At 46.1% G+C, this 19200-nt stretch overlaps 1 protein-coding gene across 1 annotated transcript; it reads right to left on the reverse strand.

Annotated features, from left to right (window-relative positions):
• Positions 1-723: 723 nt before the first annotated feature.
• On the reverse strand, positions 724-17135 carry RpS7 (ribosomal protein S7). Its single transcript, XM_055069369.2, has 5 exons — positions 17104-17135; positions 16621-16695; positions 16445-16540; positions 11350-11676; positions 724-841 (listed from the first exon to the last, which is right to left on the reverse strand). The coding sequence occupies exons 2-5, from the start codon at positions 16693-16695 to the stop codon at positions 764-766; spliced, it is 576 nt and encodes a 191-aa protein (XP_054925344.1). The 5' UTR covers positions 17104-17135; the 3' UTR covers positions 724-763.
• Between the last annotated feature and the right edge of the window lie 2065 nt (positions 17136-19200).

Genomic DNA, 19200 nt, shown 5'->3' on the forward strand with positions numbered 1-19200 from the left:
CTGACCAAGAGGATGCTTCAAATGGTCCGTGGGGTGAACGCGTGGCGGAAGGAGGACAAGAATACGAAGGACCTACACATTGAGGAATGAACGGGGAAAGGAAGCGCACCATCGCTTCTTTCAAGGAGCTTGAGCTCAAAAAACAAAGTGGTGACTGACACATCATCCAAACCAAATAAACACTTAGAAGCAGTGAAACGCAACACAGAGGTGTGCGCGGGCTGAGAGTATGTCAAGACAGTTGAGGTGACTTTACAGCTGCTGAGAGAATCTCACTTGTTACAAAGTTCGGGCCTCATACCAATGAGCTTACTATAAGTTGATAGAAATAGCTCATATTTGAAAATATTTCATTCTGTATGCATCTCCTTTTTATTCGTATTTCAGAATGCTTGACTCAATTTGCAGTGGGTTTTACCATTTTTTCCGAAGATATTTTATTTGCTGTGCACTTTACTAACACCTGCCTTCTGTTTTCTTTTGGAGCAACATAAACGCTGCTTCTTACTATTAAAACTGGATGAAGTTGTTTTTAACATGCTTGCTAGAGAGTGACAGCATTGGGCGACATAGTGTCAGCCCATTTTCACACAAATCAAATTGCTGGTCACTCAGGAAATTTTGCAAAGGCACTCGGGGAAAACTTGGAAAACTCGGCGAATTTGTAAATGTCAACTTGGTAGACACCCTGAAAATTTCACATAGATAAACGAACTCAATACAAACAGCTGTCGCACCCTCTTTATTCACATGTCCTAAGCCCTCAGTAGGGGGGCTCACGGAATTCGAACGTCACTTCCTTGCCAGTCAGCTTCTTGTACACGGCTGCAAAGGTGTCCGTCTGCAAGAACAAGAAGGTTGCAGGTTACCACATGCACTGTGAGCGAAATACACTTCACTTTGCACAGGCATGGCCATCAGAAAAAAATTAGAGTGACTTTGGAAGTAAGAATCACAGAGAGTCATTTTCCAAGAAGGCTTTCATCATAATGGGCCATGTGTGCAAAAGATGTGGCATGTTAGAGATGATGCACATAGTTAGTTCGAACTAAAAAGAGTAAGATGTTTGGCCAAATTTTGAGGTTTTACGTGCCAAAACCACAATGTAATTATGGGGCAGGTGGTAGCCCCAGGGACCGCCTGCAGTTCTTTACCATGCACCAAATGCACAGTACAAGTGTTTTGCATGCCACCCCTATGGAAACGTGGCCGCCAGAGCCGGGAATTCAACCAGCAACTTTGTGCTTGTAAGCCACCGCGGCAAATGAAAATAAATTTGTTTGGTACAATGTCCATCATGGCCAGGCTGCCATCTCACTTTGACATGCACATGGAAACGTTCAGATGCACGGGATTTCCATTCCCCATAATTTGTCAAGTGCTACAGCCAGAACTAGTGTTTTTACAATGTCAGGAAAAACATTGATTTTTCTGCGCCTCCGGTTGCATGAAAAACAAGACTACAAAGTATATTAATACCCGAATGCACACACAAGGAAACTCAATCAGGCAGCCCAGGGAACTGCTGCATGTGATGCAGTGCAGTGAGAGGCAATACTTAAAGCCCTCCGATAGTGATTTCTGCCAAACAGGTTAACCCTTCGCACACACTAGCGTGTGCGAAGGGTAAACAGTAGAGTACATGTGGTCATCTTTACAAATGTAGGAACCACACTAGCAAGGTTATTAGCATTCTGCTTTCCACTCAACCCTTCCAGACCTCTGCTATTTACAGTAAATGGACAGCAGGCAACCAGTGCATTCCTCTAGCTTCGTCTGCCTTGTGTCCTTTCCAGTATTCTTAGACTGAAGATCAAGCAACTAAATGATGCAAGATTAAAAAGAAAGGGGGGGGACTGACATGTATGTGATTCTGGCATAGAAGAACGCAGGGAAGGAATTTTGTTGGAGGAGGCTAGATAAAGCAAATGTTCAGTGTCTATGCTAGCAGTGAAGCTCACCTCCTGGTATCCCTATGGGTTCACATTTGCATCTCTGCTCATAATGAACCAATTTGAAAAATTGCTGGAATGCTCCCTTGAAGGCACGTCACAATTTCCAAGCATACAACGAAAATTTTCTATGTGGCCTGGTAAGGGGCCCCCTTAAGGAAGGCCGAGCAATTAACAATACGAGATCAGTGCCTGAAGTCAAACGTTATCCCAACGCCTGACTACACCAAATTGAAGAAGCGTCATTTCTTTGGCCTGCTGTAATATTTCGTCACATGATAAAGGTTTGAGGACTTCGGAAAGAAAGAATTTTGACCGATTCAGTAATTCCAGCTGCCCCGTCTCCTCTGAAACTTGCAACAGTGGTCGCACTGGAAGAGTTTCTTGTTCTATTTGTAGCAGTTTGGTGACAGTCTTTAATGATCAGATGCAGAATGTCATACCAAATGTGGTAGGTCACTGCCAAAGCTGTGCGGCACTTGTTGCACATTTTGAAGTGGTTACATTAAAGTAGGTTTAAAAGCCTTCTTCCTTTCCAAATTTAGTGAAACTGTACAATACGGTTCAGTATTTGTGCTAATTACAAATATGTAATCATATTTATAATAGGCCAACTAGTTCTAAAGTTAATCAGAAATACATTACTATTGTTTCCAGGAACAATGGAGAAATGACCACTCACCAAAATATTGCTTGAGTAACATAGGTAGATATAATTGAACTTACAACAATATTCAAGTGCCACGAAAATTCCATTGTTATAACCGGGTTGCATGAAAAAATCAAAAGAGGGGATGGCAGAGCTGATGCGAGAAAACTATAATGGCGGGGAGGCCAGTGCCCCTCCCCACCACCTTCCTCCATCCGACTACTGATTGTATTTAATTGTTTAACTGCTTCTTGGGCACTCCGATTGTGTGTAACAAGCCGCGGCTGGTGGCGTTAAAGGATGGCATTGCTTAACAACTGCAAAGGGGTGTCACGGAGAGCAAGCAATATGCGAGCACCGCCGAGGCATTGCTTTGGTGGCCCCAAAAGGGGCATTTTAAACATTGCGAGAAGACTGCCGCGGCAAGCTGTCAGCTTGAGAAATCCAGAAGAAACGTTGAGGAGGGATCACCACAAGCATTTCGCCGTGTACTTCTCACTGGCTTGCACGAGAAAAGCCTATGTCCATCACCCTCGCATGCTTTACGCAAAGCCTGCTGACATCCTTCTCCAATGCATCCAGGTGCTCGACATAGTGCAGTGGAAGGTTCCTCGCGAAAACGAAGCCCTGGGGGGACTGAATCATCTGCCAGGCCTCCTGTGAGAACAACATTGAGGCAACCTACCCTAGTGCGTCATTGCTGTCGCGACCTGATGCAAGCACGTTTGCAAGTCTATAGCCATGCGCTTTCTTTTCACCGGTAACGTTATGCATTGCCGATTATCAGCGGGCGGATCACCAATCTCCCGTTTCGGTGGCGAGGCTGAGAAACCATGTGGCCAGGATCAATTTTGCCGCAATCAACAAGGATGAACGCGAGCGATTAAGCTGTTTGCATAACTGCACTGACCAGCGAGCAACAGAGCAACACACGAGCAATCTGCGAGCAGCACAGTTGGTGTGGTCCATTTGTTTTGGAGGGTGGGCCTGTTGGAGCAGCGACTCATCGTGCAGCGGCTCGAATTTAAAATAAAATATCTTTTCAAGGATTTCGCACTTCACTACCTTTCGCCTCGGACACCCAGCAGCCAGACTTCATCGTTATAACTGACAATATGGCATCGGGGCATTGCAGTAAGCAGGTTATTTCACTATGGAAAACATACAAAAGTTGACGGTGCAGTAGCTTCTCATTGTAATAACAGACATATTGTTAAAACCGGTATTGTTATAAGTGGGTTCGATTGGGAAGCATGAGGTTCACAATGGTAGGAATAGTATTTTGGTATAACAAGTATTAATTATACAGCACGTTAACGTGTTTGTTAAAAATGTTGCTAGCTCATTTAATGAACAGAAAAAAAAAACTGGATTTAAAATGTGCTCCTACCCCTATGAGCATTATGCATGTAGCTACTTGCTGTAGCCTAGCCCCTGTGTGCCACTTCTTGAGGGACTGGCGCAAGTTTTCTGATGCTTTGCGCTTCTTGGCTGATGCTGCCACTCGACGCCTATCTTTCTCGGCCATGCGGCTGCGGCTTTGCTGGCTTGGATTTAGACATAGTTCTTTCATTATGTCCTTTGAGGCCCTTGCATTGCCTGCATTGAACTGTAATACTGCCTCTGCCACAGCAGCCTCCACCGTGAACAAAGAAGCGTGCCAATCTTTTGGCGCCAGTGCCCAGATCATCGAATGCAGGCTTTCGTTGTTATTTTGCATTTTACCATGCTGGCAACGTTGCAGCAGTTTCTTGTCTGAAAGATGTTCATATGTGGGACGTAAAGCCTGACACACATGAGGAGGAAGCTTTCGAGGATGTTTTGGAACCTGCTCACCCTTGGCCACTGCAGCATTTTGCTTGCACCAGGAGTTTGGGCCTGACGGACAGAGTGTGATTAGCCACATCATCGTTTGATGTTATGTGGTGATATGTGGCCATCACTGCATTTTGAGTGGCATCTACATCTCCTTTCTGGGTCTTCTGAGCCCATCCACAGTATTAGGTTAACTTGCAGATCAAGTCTGCTGTCAAGTGGCCCTTTCCACCAAGACTCTCATGTCCAGAGCCTCTGTTTTGCCACCAAGTTGCGCAAAGCCGCCCCCATGCGATTTTGCACGTGATTCATGCAGTACTCTTTTTCAATTGGGATACACCCATACACTTCATTATCTCATAAAGCAAGATAACTGCGGCTGTCCCCGTCACAAAGTACTGTTGTATACAGCAGATTGCGCCGCTCCAATGATCGCCCGAAAAGGATGAGGGCAGCTTCCACCTCCACCTCCCCAGCTTTCTTATTAGTGTTCTTCTGACACTTGTGGCCATTCTTCAAGGCTCCATAGGAAGGGTCACGCTCCTTAGGCCCTGGCTCGCACCCGGCACAGAAATTGCTCAATACAACAAAGTCGAGCACAAGTCCGCTGAACAACTTGATCTCGGTGCCCACGCCAATATGGGATATATGACCGCGGGTCATCCATGACCAGTCATACGACACCGCAATGATCCCGGTATGACCCATGTTCAGTTCAGCGTAAAGTTCGCAACGCAACCGCGCACGGTCACTCGTCAGATTACGCGCCACGCGATCGGCAGCTGGCGTCAGCTTCGTCTTCATGTAGCTTTGCCACGTTTTCCTGTGAAGAGCCCGACGGCTGATGCCCACAAACGAGAAAACGTCATTGAACGCGGTCTGTCTGTTCCCCGTTGCCTGCATGGCACGCATAGCCAAAACATTCACAGCAAAGGGTTTCATTCGTTCAGCACTGTGAACACGCGGCGAGCTCCACAACGACACAATCTCTCCACAGTTAGCGCACATATAACACAGCTTCACAGTGAGTCTGTATTTCCGCTCATCTCGGACGATTTCTAAAGCACCATGGCAAATATTGCAGTTTGCAAATGTTAATTAACTGTTCACGGCACTCAAATCCACAATCGTAAACATAGTCCCATCAGGCGGGCGAAGAGCATCGTTGGTACTGTCACCCACGAACTCGAATTTCGTCAGTCGCTGCAGCGGAAGACAACTCCGATAGTTTTGCCTTGGCTTTCGCTTCCTCCTCCTCCAGCTCGTAGGATTGCCGGTAGATCGTATCTTGCTGTTCGCGACCACTAGTTGAAGGGTTCATGACGGACTGACTTGTCACAGTATCAGCAGCAGCCGATGCGGTCGTTAGGCCCGTCGTTGCTGCATCTACGATTTCAGCACTGGATGCTGAGGTTGTGGCGTCCCGGGCGTTTTGCAGTGTCGAGCACCGTTTTTTGAAGTTTTTGATGAGCGTCCGTCACACTTTTTCCGCACCAAACTTGTGCTGCGTCCGAAATTTGCGCTCCGTTTCAGACATTGCATCTCACTTCCTCACTGACACAGGTGGGGTAAGATGGCGCGCCTCAATGCGCGGCTCCAAGCACGGAGCAGACGATGGCCATGCAGTTCCGCAAGCTAAAGTCACGTGCACCAAGTGCAAGTGACGAATAGGAGGGCGTTGAAGTACCTTTTTTTGCTGCGCACTTTCTATGTGGCCAATAGCTGAATGGGGCCCGTTCTGGCGGGAATTTGAAGGAAAAGTCAGCTCTTTCAAATGAGACCAAGATGTCCGCGCTAGCACAAGGGGAAGAGTAGGCACGCGCTTCGGGAAATGTGCTGTTTCAGCGTAAGTTTCGCCTGAAATTCAGCTAGTACATGTCGTATAAGGTGTCACTGCAGCTAAAATATTGATGTTATCGGTATGAAATTAACAATGTAGATGCAATAATATCTGTAAGTTCCAAAAATGCAATAAGAAAATCAGTTTTTTCGCGATTTCTGGTCGCCACAACCCGTGTCTCCCCTTAAGAGTGGAACGTGATAGCATTTGAAGATCCCCGACTGCTGCTCACGCTGCCCGGCGACTGCAGCTTATGTATCTGTAATGTTTACGGGAAACAGTGGCGGCGAACATTATGCACAAAGGTGCGAGCGCGAGCTTTCTGGTAGTAATGCAGCCTCTTGCGTGGACCACGGAAGCATAGTGTTCCTGTATATGCTCCCGCAGGGAGCAGAGTTGCGCATACCTTTCCCGGCGCCGCTCGCACCGCTATTCGCTGAGCTACAAAATGATGTCAAATGCTCAACGGCACCGTGCGAAGCCAACTTTAAGGGCGCGATGCTGACTCGTCTTTTTCGTCAGTGCCATCGACAATGCAATAGCAGACCATCGAGCGTATGTTGCATTCATCAGCTCCGGGCTGTAGGTACGCTATTCAATGATATTAAGTCAAGGACCTTGGTGAAGTGTTACGGAACACAACATATGGACACCTGTATTCCAGTATGACAGGATGCAAAGAACCAAACTGCACGGACGCTGGCAAAGCTTTTTACGCGGTGCTGCGCGAACAGACAGACACTACACCTGTGACTACTATGGCTACTGCGCATCAGCCAGGACTGGCCGGCTCCGCAAGGGACCAGAATATGCGAGATGCATTCTTATTTACATTGGCGAGTTTGCCTTGTTTACAATAAAGCAACATTTATCTTGAGTAACACTCCTGGTCACGCTGAGATGCGTATGGGTGGCAGGAAAGGTTGTTCACTTGTATGCTTCTTGGCGTATATGTGAAGCGCGACACAGACGCGAGACAAAAAATGAACATGTCTGTGTCGCGCTGCACATTTACGCCAGGAATATTAACTTACCAAGTAGCCCAATTCGCTGTCTTGCTTGTACGATCGTTCTGAATACGCATACGCATCTCTAGAGCAGTGTTTTCAAAATGGAGTAAGTACCAGCGGATACAATTTGCCTGCTGCACCTTGGTTTTTTCCTACTGCGTTTAAATTTTTGTTGGCGTTCCGATTTTTTCATGTAATATTGATTGATATGCTAGTGTTCATTGTTTTGTAGCAACCAAGAATCTCGAGCGCTCCTGCTTACGAGACAGCAGCATGATAGCTTCAGCATTTACCGCCCGCAGTATCTTGCTCGTTAGATCAGCCTTAGTCGGCGCGAGCAATGTAAAATTATGCCTGTATGTTTAATAAGCGCTGTGTTATAGCAAATTAACCCCAGTAGTGTGAAAAGATCACGAAAAATGTACCATACTACAGTCTGCAATGTGTGAATAATTACTTTGAATGTTTGCCACCTGGACGTGATTAGTGCAATAAAAATAACCTGTTGTTACTCTGAATAGCTTTTTTGCCTTTCAGTTGCTTTGAATTCTGCCTCACAAGGCTCCAAGAAACAGCACTCTTGCCCTTCTGCCTGCAGCTATTGATCATCCACTCCCTTGTACGAAATAAATTTGATCTTGACGCTCGTCCATCTTTGTTATTTATCTCCTTCAAGATTTGCTGCTACAAAGCAGCTGGTAAGTTTGCGTTATGAATGAATCGTAAAAATAAGCTGTGCACAAAGTGTGTGCATGTGAACATTTGTAATTCTTTTAAATCTACGTGTAGCTGCTGTGAACGAGGGTTAATGATAAATGACGCTATGGTAACGGTTCCTGACATTACTACAGGCACGACAGTTCTCTTGGCGACGACCATTAATGGGCTGGTTTTGGCAACCAAAATACGCCCACATAATTGTCCATCTTATGTGTGTGAAGTTTTATTTGAACACCCTTTAAAACATTTCTTGCCTTCCGGCCTCCGTGAGAAAACTTCATATGCATGCTGGAAAACATTGCATCGCTTTTTGTTGCAGGGTACAGCGCAGTTGCACGCAAACTTTTGAGGTGTTCGGGCCACGGGCGGAGTCAGGATTTTATTTCGAGGGATCAAGGGGGGCCCTACATTTTATATTGATACATGCATATTGCATGTTTCTTGTGGACGATGCACGCGGGCGCCCCGATGAAGAGGACGAACGCTCTCTGGCTCTCGAGCTGTCAGCTAAACTGGCCAGCGCTGCGGTTATCCTTTATAGATATGCTTTGTAATACAGTCGCCGACCGTTTATTCGGACCTCACGGGGACTGCGAAAATGTCCGAATAAACAGGTGTCCGAAAAAGCAGATTAAGAAAAAAAAAAAAAATTAAATCCCTTATTTCCACGCACTTATTCGGGCTCGGCAGTAGGCTTGGAAGAAATTGTGAATGCGCCGTTGCACGCTGTTCCGTTTACGCGCAATCAGATAAGCCTGAATCTCGGAGAGGGTCGTACGGTCACTATTGGCGGCTGAAAGCACAGTCATTGCTTGTACACGCTCCGCATGCGACGGCAGCGTAGCACATGGTGCGTCATCTTCCGACTCAGAGTCATCGTCCGGCGGTGCAGCTGAAACGAATACAGCAGACGAATGATCTTGCCGTCGTCGAGTTCTGCGCATGTCAATACAGCAGTGTCAGCACCTATGAAACTGTCAAATGAGACGGTGTCTGGAATCGCAATGCAACCACTGCGCAGGTCTCGGCAGAACATTTTCCGCGTCAGTAGGGAGCACATCGGAAGGCGACAAATCTTAGGTCGCCCGGCACCCGCTTGCCGGCATTTCCCAGCGCAGTCTGCGCGGGCACTGTCGGCGCCATTAGACCCTTGACGCTATGTTTACGTATGCCGCGTTGGATCACCGAAACCTCGACACAGCACACAAAGCAAACACCACCGTGCCGACACCAGTCGCACAAACGAAAAACGCGGCGAGCTCGCAGCGTCTTGCGCGAAGAAACAAACCGGCTGCTGGATTGTCTTGACGTGGCTTACTAAGCTGAAACCGGAACTGCTGCAGAGCTGCTCTATCTAACCAGAGAGAAACGATGATGATGAGCGGGAATTTTCAGTAGCGCCACTTCGTGGGGCAGCAAGGAAGCTCCGTTCAAAACAAAAATGGCGTTCAGCAAGTCGAACCATGCACCGGTCAGAGTCGGTGCATGGTGCTCTCGACCGAGCTGGCTAAAGGAGTGTCCGAAAAATCAGACGAGAGGTTGCAAGGTGTCCGAACTTTCGGCAGTTGTTATACATTATGGTCTATGGGGAGAATGGTGGTGCCGCGAAGCTGACCGAATAATCGGGCATGTCCGAATTTTTGGAGTCCGGAAAATCGGTCGGCGACTGTAGTCTCAAATTCTTAATCCTTCATTTGCGTAACAATGTGTACATTCGTGCGTGTTTCTATATGTGTGTATATATGCACACACAAACAAAATTTCGGGAAGTCCAAACCCTGCCCCATTCTGGCTATGCCAATGGCTCAAGCATAGCCTACATTAAAAAGTTACACCTTGCTCAGCGCTTGCAAACAATTGGCGAATGTAGCTCGCGACCACTAGGCAAAAAAGCAAATGAAACACAGCGTGGCATTTGCCTCCTACGTGTGCGAGGAGTGGCTTCACTGCATAGCTGGAACATACGGGCGGACCTATGCAGAACTCTGCTCCCTGTGGGAGCATATACAGGGACACTATGGAAGCACGGAGGCAAGCGCCATCTGGATGCTGTTGCAAGGAACCGAACACAGCGTGCCACTCAATGAATGGTAGAAATGCTAGAAAAGAGGTTTATATGTGCAATTCTGCATAACAGAATTATTTTCTGGTATATTCAAATTACTATCCGACACTATCATGGCTGTAGGTTGTGTTTAGGTTCTACTTTATGATTTTCTGACTCATCTTACTCTGAAGAATTCAATTATTTCAGTAACGCCTCACCACCACGTAGAGGGCCTGCATGGTTGTGGTTCAGAATCACTTTTCGCTAAACGTCACGACGCAAAACGCAGACATTAGATTTTATGCGACATGAGGCCTTTAACGCTGTCGCATCAAACTACGGCAAGCTGCGTGCACGTCACTGCACAGCGCCCTTGAGATACGGTGCTGGCAATACCGAGCACAATGCAGCAGACAACAAACTGTTGAGACACTCATAGGAGCAAGCTTTAAGACAACAGCATTTTCTGTCGATGGCATCAGAATAGCGTTTTGCGCAATATTTAGCTGCCTAAACGACAAGCAAATGTACTAAGTCAAATGAAAAGGAACAGGGAAGTACTGCTTGGCAAAGGCAACAAACCAGTACAACCATACGAAGGTGCTCGAGAAGATGCTTAGCTGCTCCGACTCCTTAGACAACGTGGAGAAGTGCGTGCATCGCAGGAAGCGAAATTGCCCAAGCAGAAGAAAATGCAGGACTATTTCATGCGAAACTAAGCTAGTTTCATAATAAGGTGATTTTATAAATGGTATGTGCTTTTCTGACATTCAATTATTTAGCAGGCTTATATCGAATTATGCTCTATATCGAACTGATAGGCGTTTTTTTCGATATAACCAGGTTCGACTGTACTACGCAGACAAAAAGCAGTGGTGAACGCAAGGTAATGTTAACATCAACTCACCACTCTCGTGTTAGCCTAAACGTTGAAGAAATTAAGCTTTTGCCATCAACATCACTACTAATTATTGTCAATTAAAGCATCCAGTACGGAAAGCTTTGCTTACATCGATTCCCAGAGTACGTGGGATCTGCATAATTTTTAAACAATGTGAAGTGCATGCGGTCCCAGGCTGCAAAGTCGCTTAAGCAGAACAAGATACAGGACTAATTCAAGCGAAACTAAGGCAGTTTTCCTAATAAAGTACTCTTATAAATGGTATGTGCTTTTATGACGTCTAATGCTTTTGCAGACTTATATCGAATTATGCTCTATATTGAACTAACAGGCTTTTTTTTGCGAGTTCACTATGAACAGGTCCGACTGTAGCTCAGTTGCCAACTGCAATCAGGTGTGCAGCGAGTACACAAACCTTGTGTTCAATGTTCGTCTGCTGGCTGCGTTCGAGGTGCACCTTGATGAGCCGGCTTCCGTCTAGGCGCACACGCACCCTCTTGCCGACGATCTCAGCCGGGAAGACCAGGTCTTCAAGCAGGGCGTCGTGCACGGCAGTTAGGGTGCGCGAGCGTGGCCGCTTCTGGCGCTGGCGCGTCTTGCGCGTTGGCTTGGGCAGGATGTTGCGCTTGGCCAGGAAGACCACGTACTGGCCACTGTACTTCTTCTCCAGCTCACGTACCAGTCGTGCCTGGATGCGCTGGTAAGCCTTCAGTTGAGGCACTGGCACGTAGATCAGGATGGCCTGGGCGCAGAAAAAAAATAAGGTAAAAAAAAGAGCGAAGGGTGTAAATAGATGACAGCTTCATGCCACCTAGCATCGGAAAACTAACCAAAGACAACATGAATGTTACATTTTAATACTTTGTGGTTATAAACCCCACGGGGTCAAGACGTGGGTTACTCTTAAGTGTTAAACAAACCCAGACTACACTTTCTTGTGCACAGGTGAACGTTTCATCGACCTTCCAGGCAAACTACTCAGCTACCATCTTGTTTGGCAAGAAAAACAGCCTGAGGCTGCCCTCCTGGTCAACCACTTTCGGCTTGCGCGGGACTGCGTGACTAATGCAAATGAGGTTTAAGCTTTACATTCTAATGAAAAGTGTAGGGACCGATATAATACAGATGTCTTCAGAGTTTCACAGGCTCTGGCTAATTCATCAAAGACGATTTGCAAGCTAGAAATTGTCCCCACTGGCGGTGCGGTGCTGCCAGTGGGGACTTGGAATTTATCTTTAAACTAAACATCTTGGGCAGGCTATCTACATCTTATATATCCCAAAACAGATGCTGAAAGTTTGTTAGCAAAGTGTACTCAGTGGTTTCTGCACCTTTTCCACATATGGATAACAACTGCAGAGTGGAACAGCTCAACAATGAAACAACCATCGTCTTGCTGTCACACTAAACCGAGCACTCGAGCAAAAATGCACCTTGCATGCCACCGCAGCCTTCAGAAAAAAATTAGAGTGCATAACGTGTTTGCGATCAGAGCTTCATCACTCGTCACGTTGTTCATCACTAGACTGAAAACGGCATTGCAAGGTTTTATGCCTCAAGCTTGAAACAACTGGAAATGTCACTACCTAATAGCTATGGAGCAATGTGAACAAAGTGTTCAGATTGTGTCAGTAACACCTGGCAGATGACTTCAATAAACTCGGCCACTGCAGCCTTGGTGGCTAAGACAGCTTTAAATCCAAGTACTGGAAGGCACTTCTGCTACTTGATGCCACCTCGCGTTGACAAAAAGCCAGGAAAAGCAAACCATATGTTTTAACACCTTGCACGTGCGACCCCAAACTTATTTGAAGTGCTAAACAAACCCAGACAATGCTTTCTTGTGTGCAAGTAAACTTTCTGCCAGGCTTCCAGACAGGCTACTCAGCCACCATCTTGTTTGGACAGGAAAAATAGCCTGAGGCTGCACTCCTGGTGAACCACTTTTCAAGTATACGTTCACTTTGCCAGATTGTGTGCCTAGCCCCGACCTCAACAGCGGCAACGAGTGAAGAAATCGCTGAAAACATCCCTGCATCACTTTCGACTTTGATGCCATTTTCGCAAAGATTTTTTCAAATCATATGAATAAGATAGTCAGCCTGCTTAGGCGTCTAGCTGTCTATGGCAAGTGTTGGAACACAACCATCAGCTTGTTACGTCCGCTGTCAAACAAAAGCCTCATCCAGCAATCTTCAGTTATCCATTTTCCACCAGCCAACTATCTGTAACTGTGCAACTCTAGCTTCCACATAATGTTACAGATGCAGCTTCTCACACGATGGTTCACCAATATGGTGCCTAGGGTGACATCTGTATCATATCCATTGCCACAGGTAGCCAAACAAAAGCCTCATCCAGCAATCTTCAGTTATCCATTTTCCACCAGCCAACTATCTGTAACTGTGCAACTCTAGCTTCCACATAATGTTACAGATGCAGCTTCTCACACGATGGTTCACCAATATGGTGCCTAGGGTGACATCTGTATCATATCCATTGCCACAGGTAGCCCGCTTCCATGGAGGAAGGTAAAAGGGCCCTGCCCTACCGGCTGTGTTGGTTCAGTGCTAGATGACAACAGATGCAGCTGCTCACCATGCTGGTTCCCTAACATGGCACCCAGAACGTCACTGCAAGCCATCTATATACTCACGGATAACATTCAAGCTATGGGAAAAGGGGCAAAGTGTGCACAAGCAAGAGTGCTGCTGAAAACAGTCTCACATCTTCATTCGTGTTAGTTTAAGCTGGGCAAGCGAAAACCTAACCATATTATTCACAACAGCAAAATAGGACAAAACGTGCCATTGGGTGTTAAACTTGACCCATCTTTCTGCTTTTGTCTTCTGTGTATTAGCGGCGAGCTCCACCACTGGAAAAGCTGGCGCCACCGTCGGCGTGACGTGGCATGAGGGATCACGTGGACACAGCGGCCGCGTCGGCTGCTTCGGAAGCGAGCTGAAAACTAAAGTTTAAAGTCTCACCTGCGCCGCGGTTCTGATTAAGTGGTGAGGCTTTGCCGCCTTGGGTGTCAACTTGACAACATCTGAAACTACTGTAATACGTAGTGGCTGCCTTTGAAGGCGTGCAGCATGGTAGGCTACTGCTTGGTGCCACAGTGCCGGACATACGCAACGGAGCCTGGTGTCAGCCTCATTCACACGTAGCCACAGGGCAAGGAGCTGCGTGAAGCTTGGCTGGCGAAACTTAGAACTGGCAGACAGCCATCGGCTACAACTCTGGTATGCAGCAAGCACAGGCATGAGGAAGATTTCTGCTACGGCGCCGGGACTGCGCAATGTTCGGTGAGTAGCAGAAAACGCACACTGAGACGCTCGCCTGCGCCCAGCTAATGTAAGGACGGTTTGGTCTATGAACATGTTGATGCTAGATACTGGCAAATTCACCGGAACGGAAAGGGAGTGGTAAGACGCACATTAAAGAGAGGCATGGCATATGGTCATGTCTGTGTTAAGAATTAATGCACTGGCTTACAAAAAAGAAGCAGAGGGAAATCGCACGCTGGGAAGACCAATAAACATACAGTGCGACGCAACTTGAGAAATAATATTGAAATGTCCAAATTAGAAGACAAAAAAAAAAAAAAAAAAAATTGAATCGTCGCGACGGCACATCACAGTCGCCGTAGGCATCGAAGTCTCTATAACGAAATTATTTTTGAACAGTTCTGATAACGTCCACGCAACAATGGTTGCTAGTGTACTGTCAGATGCTCATATGCTGCGGCCTATGCTCATAGCACGGTGCGAAAACGCGCTCACAACGAAAGCAAAACATTGTGCGCGGACATGCATGCAGACGCACAGTCAGTCGCTGGGAACCCGTGCGATCGCTGCATAAAGGCTTCATTCTGCTATGCCCCATGTGGTTATACAGACAGCCCACTATAAGAACATATTTCACATAGTTTACTTTCAGCGCTTGGCTACCTTTCACGCAAGAAGCCGGTTTGGGAGACTCCATCGCGGCAACCGCGCGTGGTGGCGTTCGCTGTACGTATTCGGTAAAGAGATAGCGTCTGTAAACGATTCCGTGCTTTAAGTTTGCCCTAGATTATTATATCGACAGTCAAAAACTTCCCTCGTTTTGAGAGTACTTACATAAATGTCCAGGAAGGCTGCCCTGTGGTGTTTTTATTGAGCGCCGTAAGCGAAACCTATGAGGAGCACGCCGTGTGATCCCTCATACCACGCAAGGGAGGCGCTTCCGATAGATGGCGACTCCATTAACTCCTCGCCCCCAATAGGCAAATTCAAAGCTGTAGCGTGTGAAAGCTACAATGTTTCATTATCTGTTCCAAGAAACCGATAAGGCTGTCAAATGCTGCCGCAATACTTGGTGCAGTTATGTGCAAGAAATGCTCCACCCTCACAGCTTTCCCTTGATTGCCACAGAAAGTTGTCTGCAAGCATAAGCCTGCAATTTCCTAGCCTTGATACGTGTTATCCTTGACTGTTTCCTTCCCCAAGTACCTCATTCTGTTACTCCATTTGAACAACATCTCTGCATGACCTGCTCAACGTTGTTCCTTCCTGTAACTTCACCTACAGTATCTGCCACTTACATTTTATCTCCAAGCCACACTGCCACCATAATGTCTTAATGTTGCGCCTATACATCCCGTTGCTTGCCTGGTCCACAGCATTTCACATTTTCTTGCTGTCTTTTCAGTTTTAACCCCAGAGCTCAAGTGGCAGAATGCATTGAGGACATGCTGTGAAACACACAACACATGCTGTAATTGCGACCGGAGGCGGGACCTACAACTGGTGCCAGTACCGACAAATGACCCGATGTGTAACTGCTAGTAGGTACTGTTAGGATAATGCATCACAAGTAAATGACCAGTATGAGCCCTATGAGTACAAGCATCCACATAAAGACACGGTGGCGACAGATGCTGCGGAACTGGTTATTCCATTTTATTCCAGCCCTTAAGACCCTTTGCACTGTTTTACATTACAATGATAAGTTCATGGACTGATATAACACAAATGTGTTCAGAGTTCTGCTGGCTCTTGATATCCAACATCAGTGTCAATTTAAAAGCAGGAAATTGTCCCCACTGGCAGTGACCACCATGCAAGTTTCTCTTGCAATTTCTAGAACGGAAAATTTTGTGGCAGGCCACCTACAGTGTCTATACAGATGCTGCAAGTTAGTAGGCAAAGCGTACTGAATGGTTTCTGTGCCTTTGCACATGCGAGTAACAACTGCAGAGGAGTGGTACAGCTCACAATGAAACAACCGTCGTAGTGCTGGCAGAACAAACAGAGCACTCATGCAAAATGCGCCCCGCATACCACCGCAGCCTTCAGAAAAAAATTAGAGTGCATAACGTGTTTGCGATCAGCACTGCATCACTTGTCACATGGTTCATCACTAGGCTGCAAGCTGTATAGCAGGGTTTCATTCTCAAGTTTGAAACGATGTCAGTTATCAGCTACGGAGCAGTCGGAAGTAGCGATCAGATCGGGTCAGTTTACCTTTTTGCCGTTGACTTCGACAAGCTTGGCCTCGACGATGTGCAGCTCCCGGAGCTGAGCCTTTAGGTCACTGTTCATTTCCAGTTCGAGGAGGGTCTGCGTGAGACAGGTTACAAGAGCGCTGAGGCACCGACATCAAACTGCACCACAAAAGGTCGAAAACGTCCGCGTCTTACCTGGGAAATACCCGCCTCGAACGGGTCCACCTTTTCGCCCTGAGGCTTTATAATCTTCACGTTTTGAGAATACATCTGTAAGCAAGGCAAAGCAGGGTTCAGTCATCACGGAGTCACCAATCTGATTGGAAGCGATGTCACGCGAATGCAATGCCACAACCATTGCAGCCTGTCAACGACAAGAGTAGGCTGCACATTGGCGCGGCCAAGACGCAGCTAATCAAATATATCCGGCAGCATCTTAAGAAGCCCAAATTCATTGTTTGACCCGGCCACCGACACGGCGCGGTATGCCAATGCACGCACCTCAATGATCAATCTGCTGTCATCAAAGGAAATACGGTTTGGGTGCAGCCTTACTGCTGTAAATACAACACAGCTACTTTTATGCTGTCTCACCAAGTGAAAATTTACTCGACTATTTGGCCAATTATGCTAAAATTGAAGAGTTTGAAACATAAGGATCGCAAATGCATACAGTACCTTGGGCGCTTGCGCCGGAAAAGGAAGTGAACAAGTTCAAATGTGAGAATCGACACAAACTTTAATAAAAATATACTGCAACGAAGATGGCGCCACAAGTATGCTACATATGTGCAACACTGCAGTTAGCCGCAGGGCGCCGCTAGTTGCCACAATGATACGCGCATACAGCCATATAGGCGTTCATGTGATACAGCTTTGGACCAGGTAGAGTTCACCAGAGTTCACGACCTACTGGAACTCCAGAACTGCACAGATATCCGGCTTCTATGGGAGCAGCTTGCGCCCACTTTCGTTCAACCGACGGCCGTAGGTGGCGCTTTTATAACCTGTTTGTCTGCTACGCGGTGGGCGGCTGTGCGGCGTTGTAATTAGTACGGCAGCTGTTGTGTTCTGACGAACTGCTTGTCCAGTTGATGATTTTTGCTAACACAGTGACAGTGATGTCACAAGTCTTTGATCGGTCACTTGGCTCCAAAAGTTGACTGCCCGAACCAAAAAAAAATGTCGGAGCGTGTAGTCCGCTGCTCTCTAAAATAGCGTTAAATAGCCGCTCCTATTGCCTTTTTCAAGCAGATTATTATAAATCACATTGTGTATAGAGTTCGCAACGTACACAACAGTTTCATTGTACACGTTGTAAAATTCGCTTCTGCGCTCTTTAGAAACTAGAAACCACCGTAATATTCGACGACAGAACGATTACCACTCATTTTAACTCTTAAAAGTTGTCCGTGAATGCATCGCGAGTTCAAAAAGTGAATTCTTCACTGCGTACATATCTTCACTGCGTACATATCTTCACTGCGTACGTATCTTAAGAGGAAGCTTTAGCTCGGGTGCTCCTATCTAAATACATGTAAAAGGAGAATTCGTTTTTCTCGGCAACCACTGCACCAAATTTGACGGGGTTTGCTGCATTTAAAAGAAAAACTTAAAATCTAGTGACTGTTGGTTTCGAATTTTTGAGCTGGGGCGTCAATTGTTTAATAAAAACTGACAAAAATTAAAAATTTCCAGAAAACGAAACTATCAAGTTTACAACTCTGTAACTAAAGCACTAAAAATGATAATACAATTCTGTGAATTGCATCTAATAGTACATCTAAAGCGGACAAAATTGGTATGTTACACATGAATATAAAAAAATTTAATCATAGGGAAATACAACTTTTGCAAAACCATTGTAACCAACGCAACAACTTCACGTAAGATGTAAAATGACATATTGAATTTGTCCGCTTTGACTGATCTAATGGATGCCGTTCACAGAACCGCGATATCAGTTCTTGATGCAGAGCTATGAATTTGTAAACTTCGTGCTTCTATTTTTTTCAAACGGTCAAATATTTGAAAATTGTTTAAAGAAAAATCAAGCCCCAAATCGAAATTCCGCTTCCAACAGTCACTAGAATTTAACTTTCTCTTTCAAATGCAACAAATTTCATCAAAATCGGTCCAGGGGTTATCTCATAAAAACGTTTTTGCGTTTTTACATGTATTTGAATAGGCCGCGTCGGAGTTGTGCCCGAGCTAAAGCTTAAGAGGAAGCTTTAGAGGAGCTAAAGCTACCTCTTAAGCACCACCGTTATGCTGCCGCCGTTCCACGCAGAAAAGCTAGCTTTACAGTTTGAAGAGAGTTCCGTGACACGATTTTTAAGGCCTGCAGTGCAGCACGTTTTAAAGCACTGGGATCGCTTAATTTTTTGCAAGCTTTCTACTGAGCTAGACATCCAACGATATTAAAAACAAGATATGCTCACCTTCCCTTGAAACAGAATCGATCAGCCTATTGCACATATCGGGCGGAGGACTTATTCGTAAATACTTTTACTATACTTTTACCAATCATCTTCCTTTCACTACGGCACACAGCAGTAAATCCTAATGTCATCTACGACAATAGGCTGTCTGTAATCAGCTAAAAGAAGCTAGATTATCCTATGAATCTTCTTAAACAATTTTTCCAGTCTCTTAAGGAGGCTAGGGAAGGGAAATTTATGCCGTCGATCTAGCATTGCAGCGTCCACCTATGCTCGTTGTTTACATTTCTTGCACCGCTCATCCTCTTCTAGTTTCACTATTCAAACGCAGAGC

Source organism: Dermacentor andersoni, chromosome 9 (genome assembly GCF_023375885.2).
Source record: "Dermacentor andersoni chromosome 9, qqDerAnde1_hic_scaffold, whole genome shotgun sequence".
Classification (NCBI taxonomy): Eukaryota; Metazoa; Arthropoda; class Arachnida; order Ixodida; family Ixodidae; genus Dermacentor; species Dermacentor andersoni.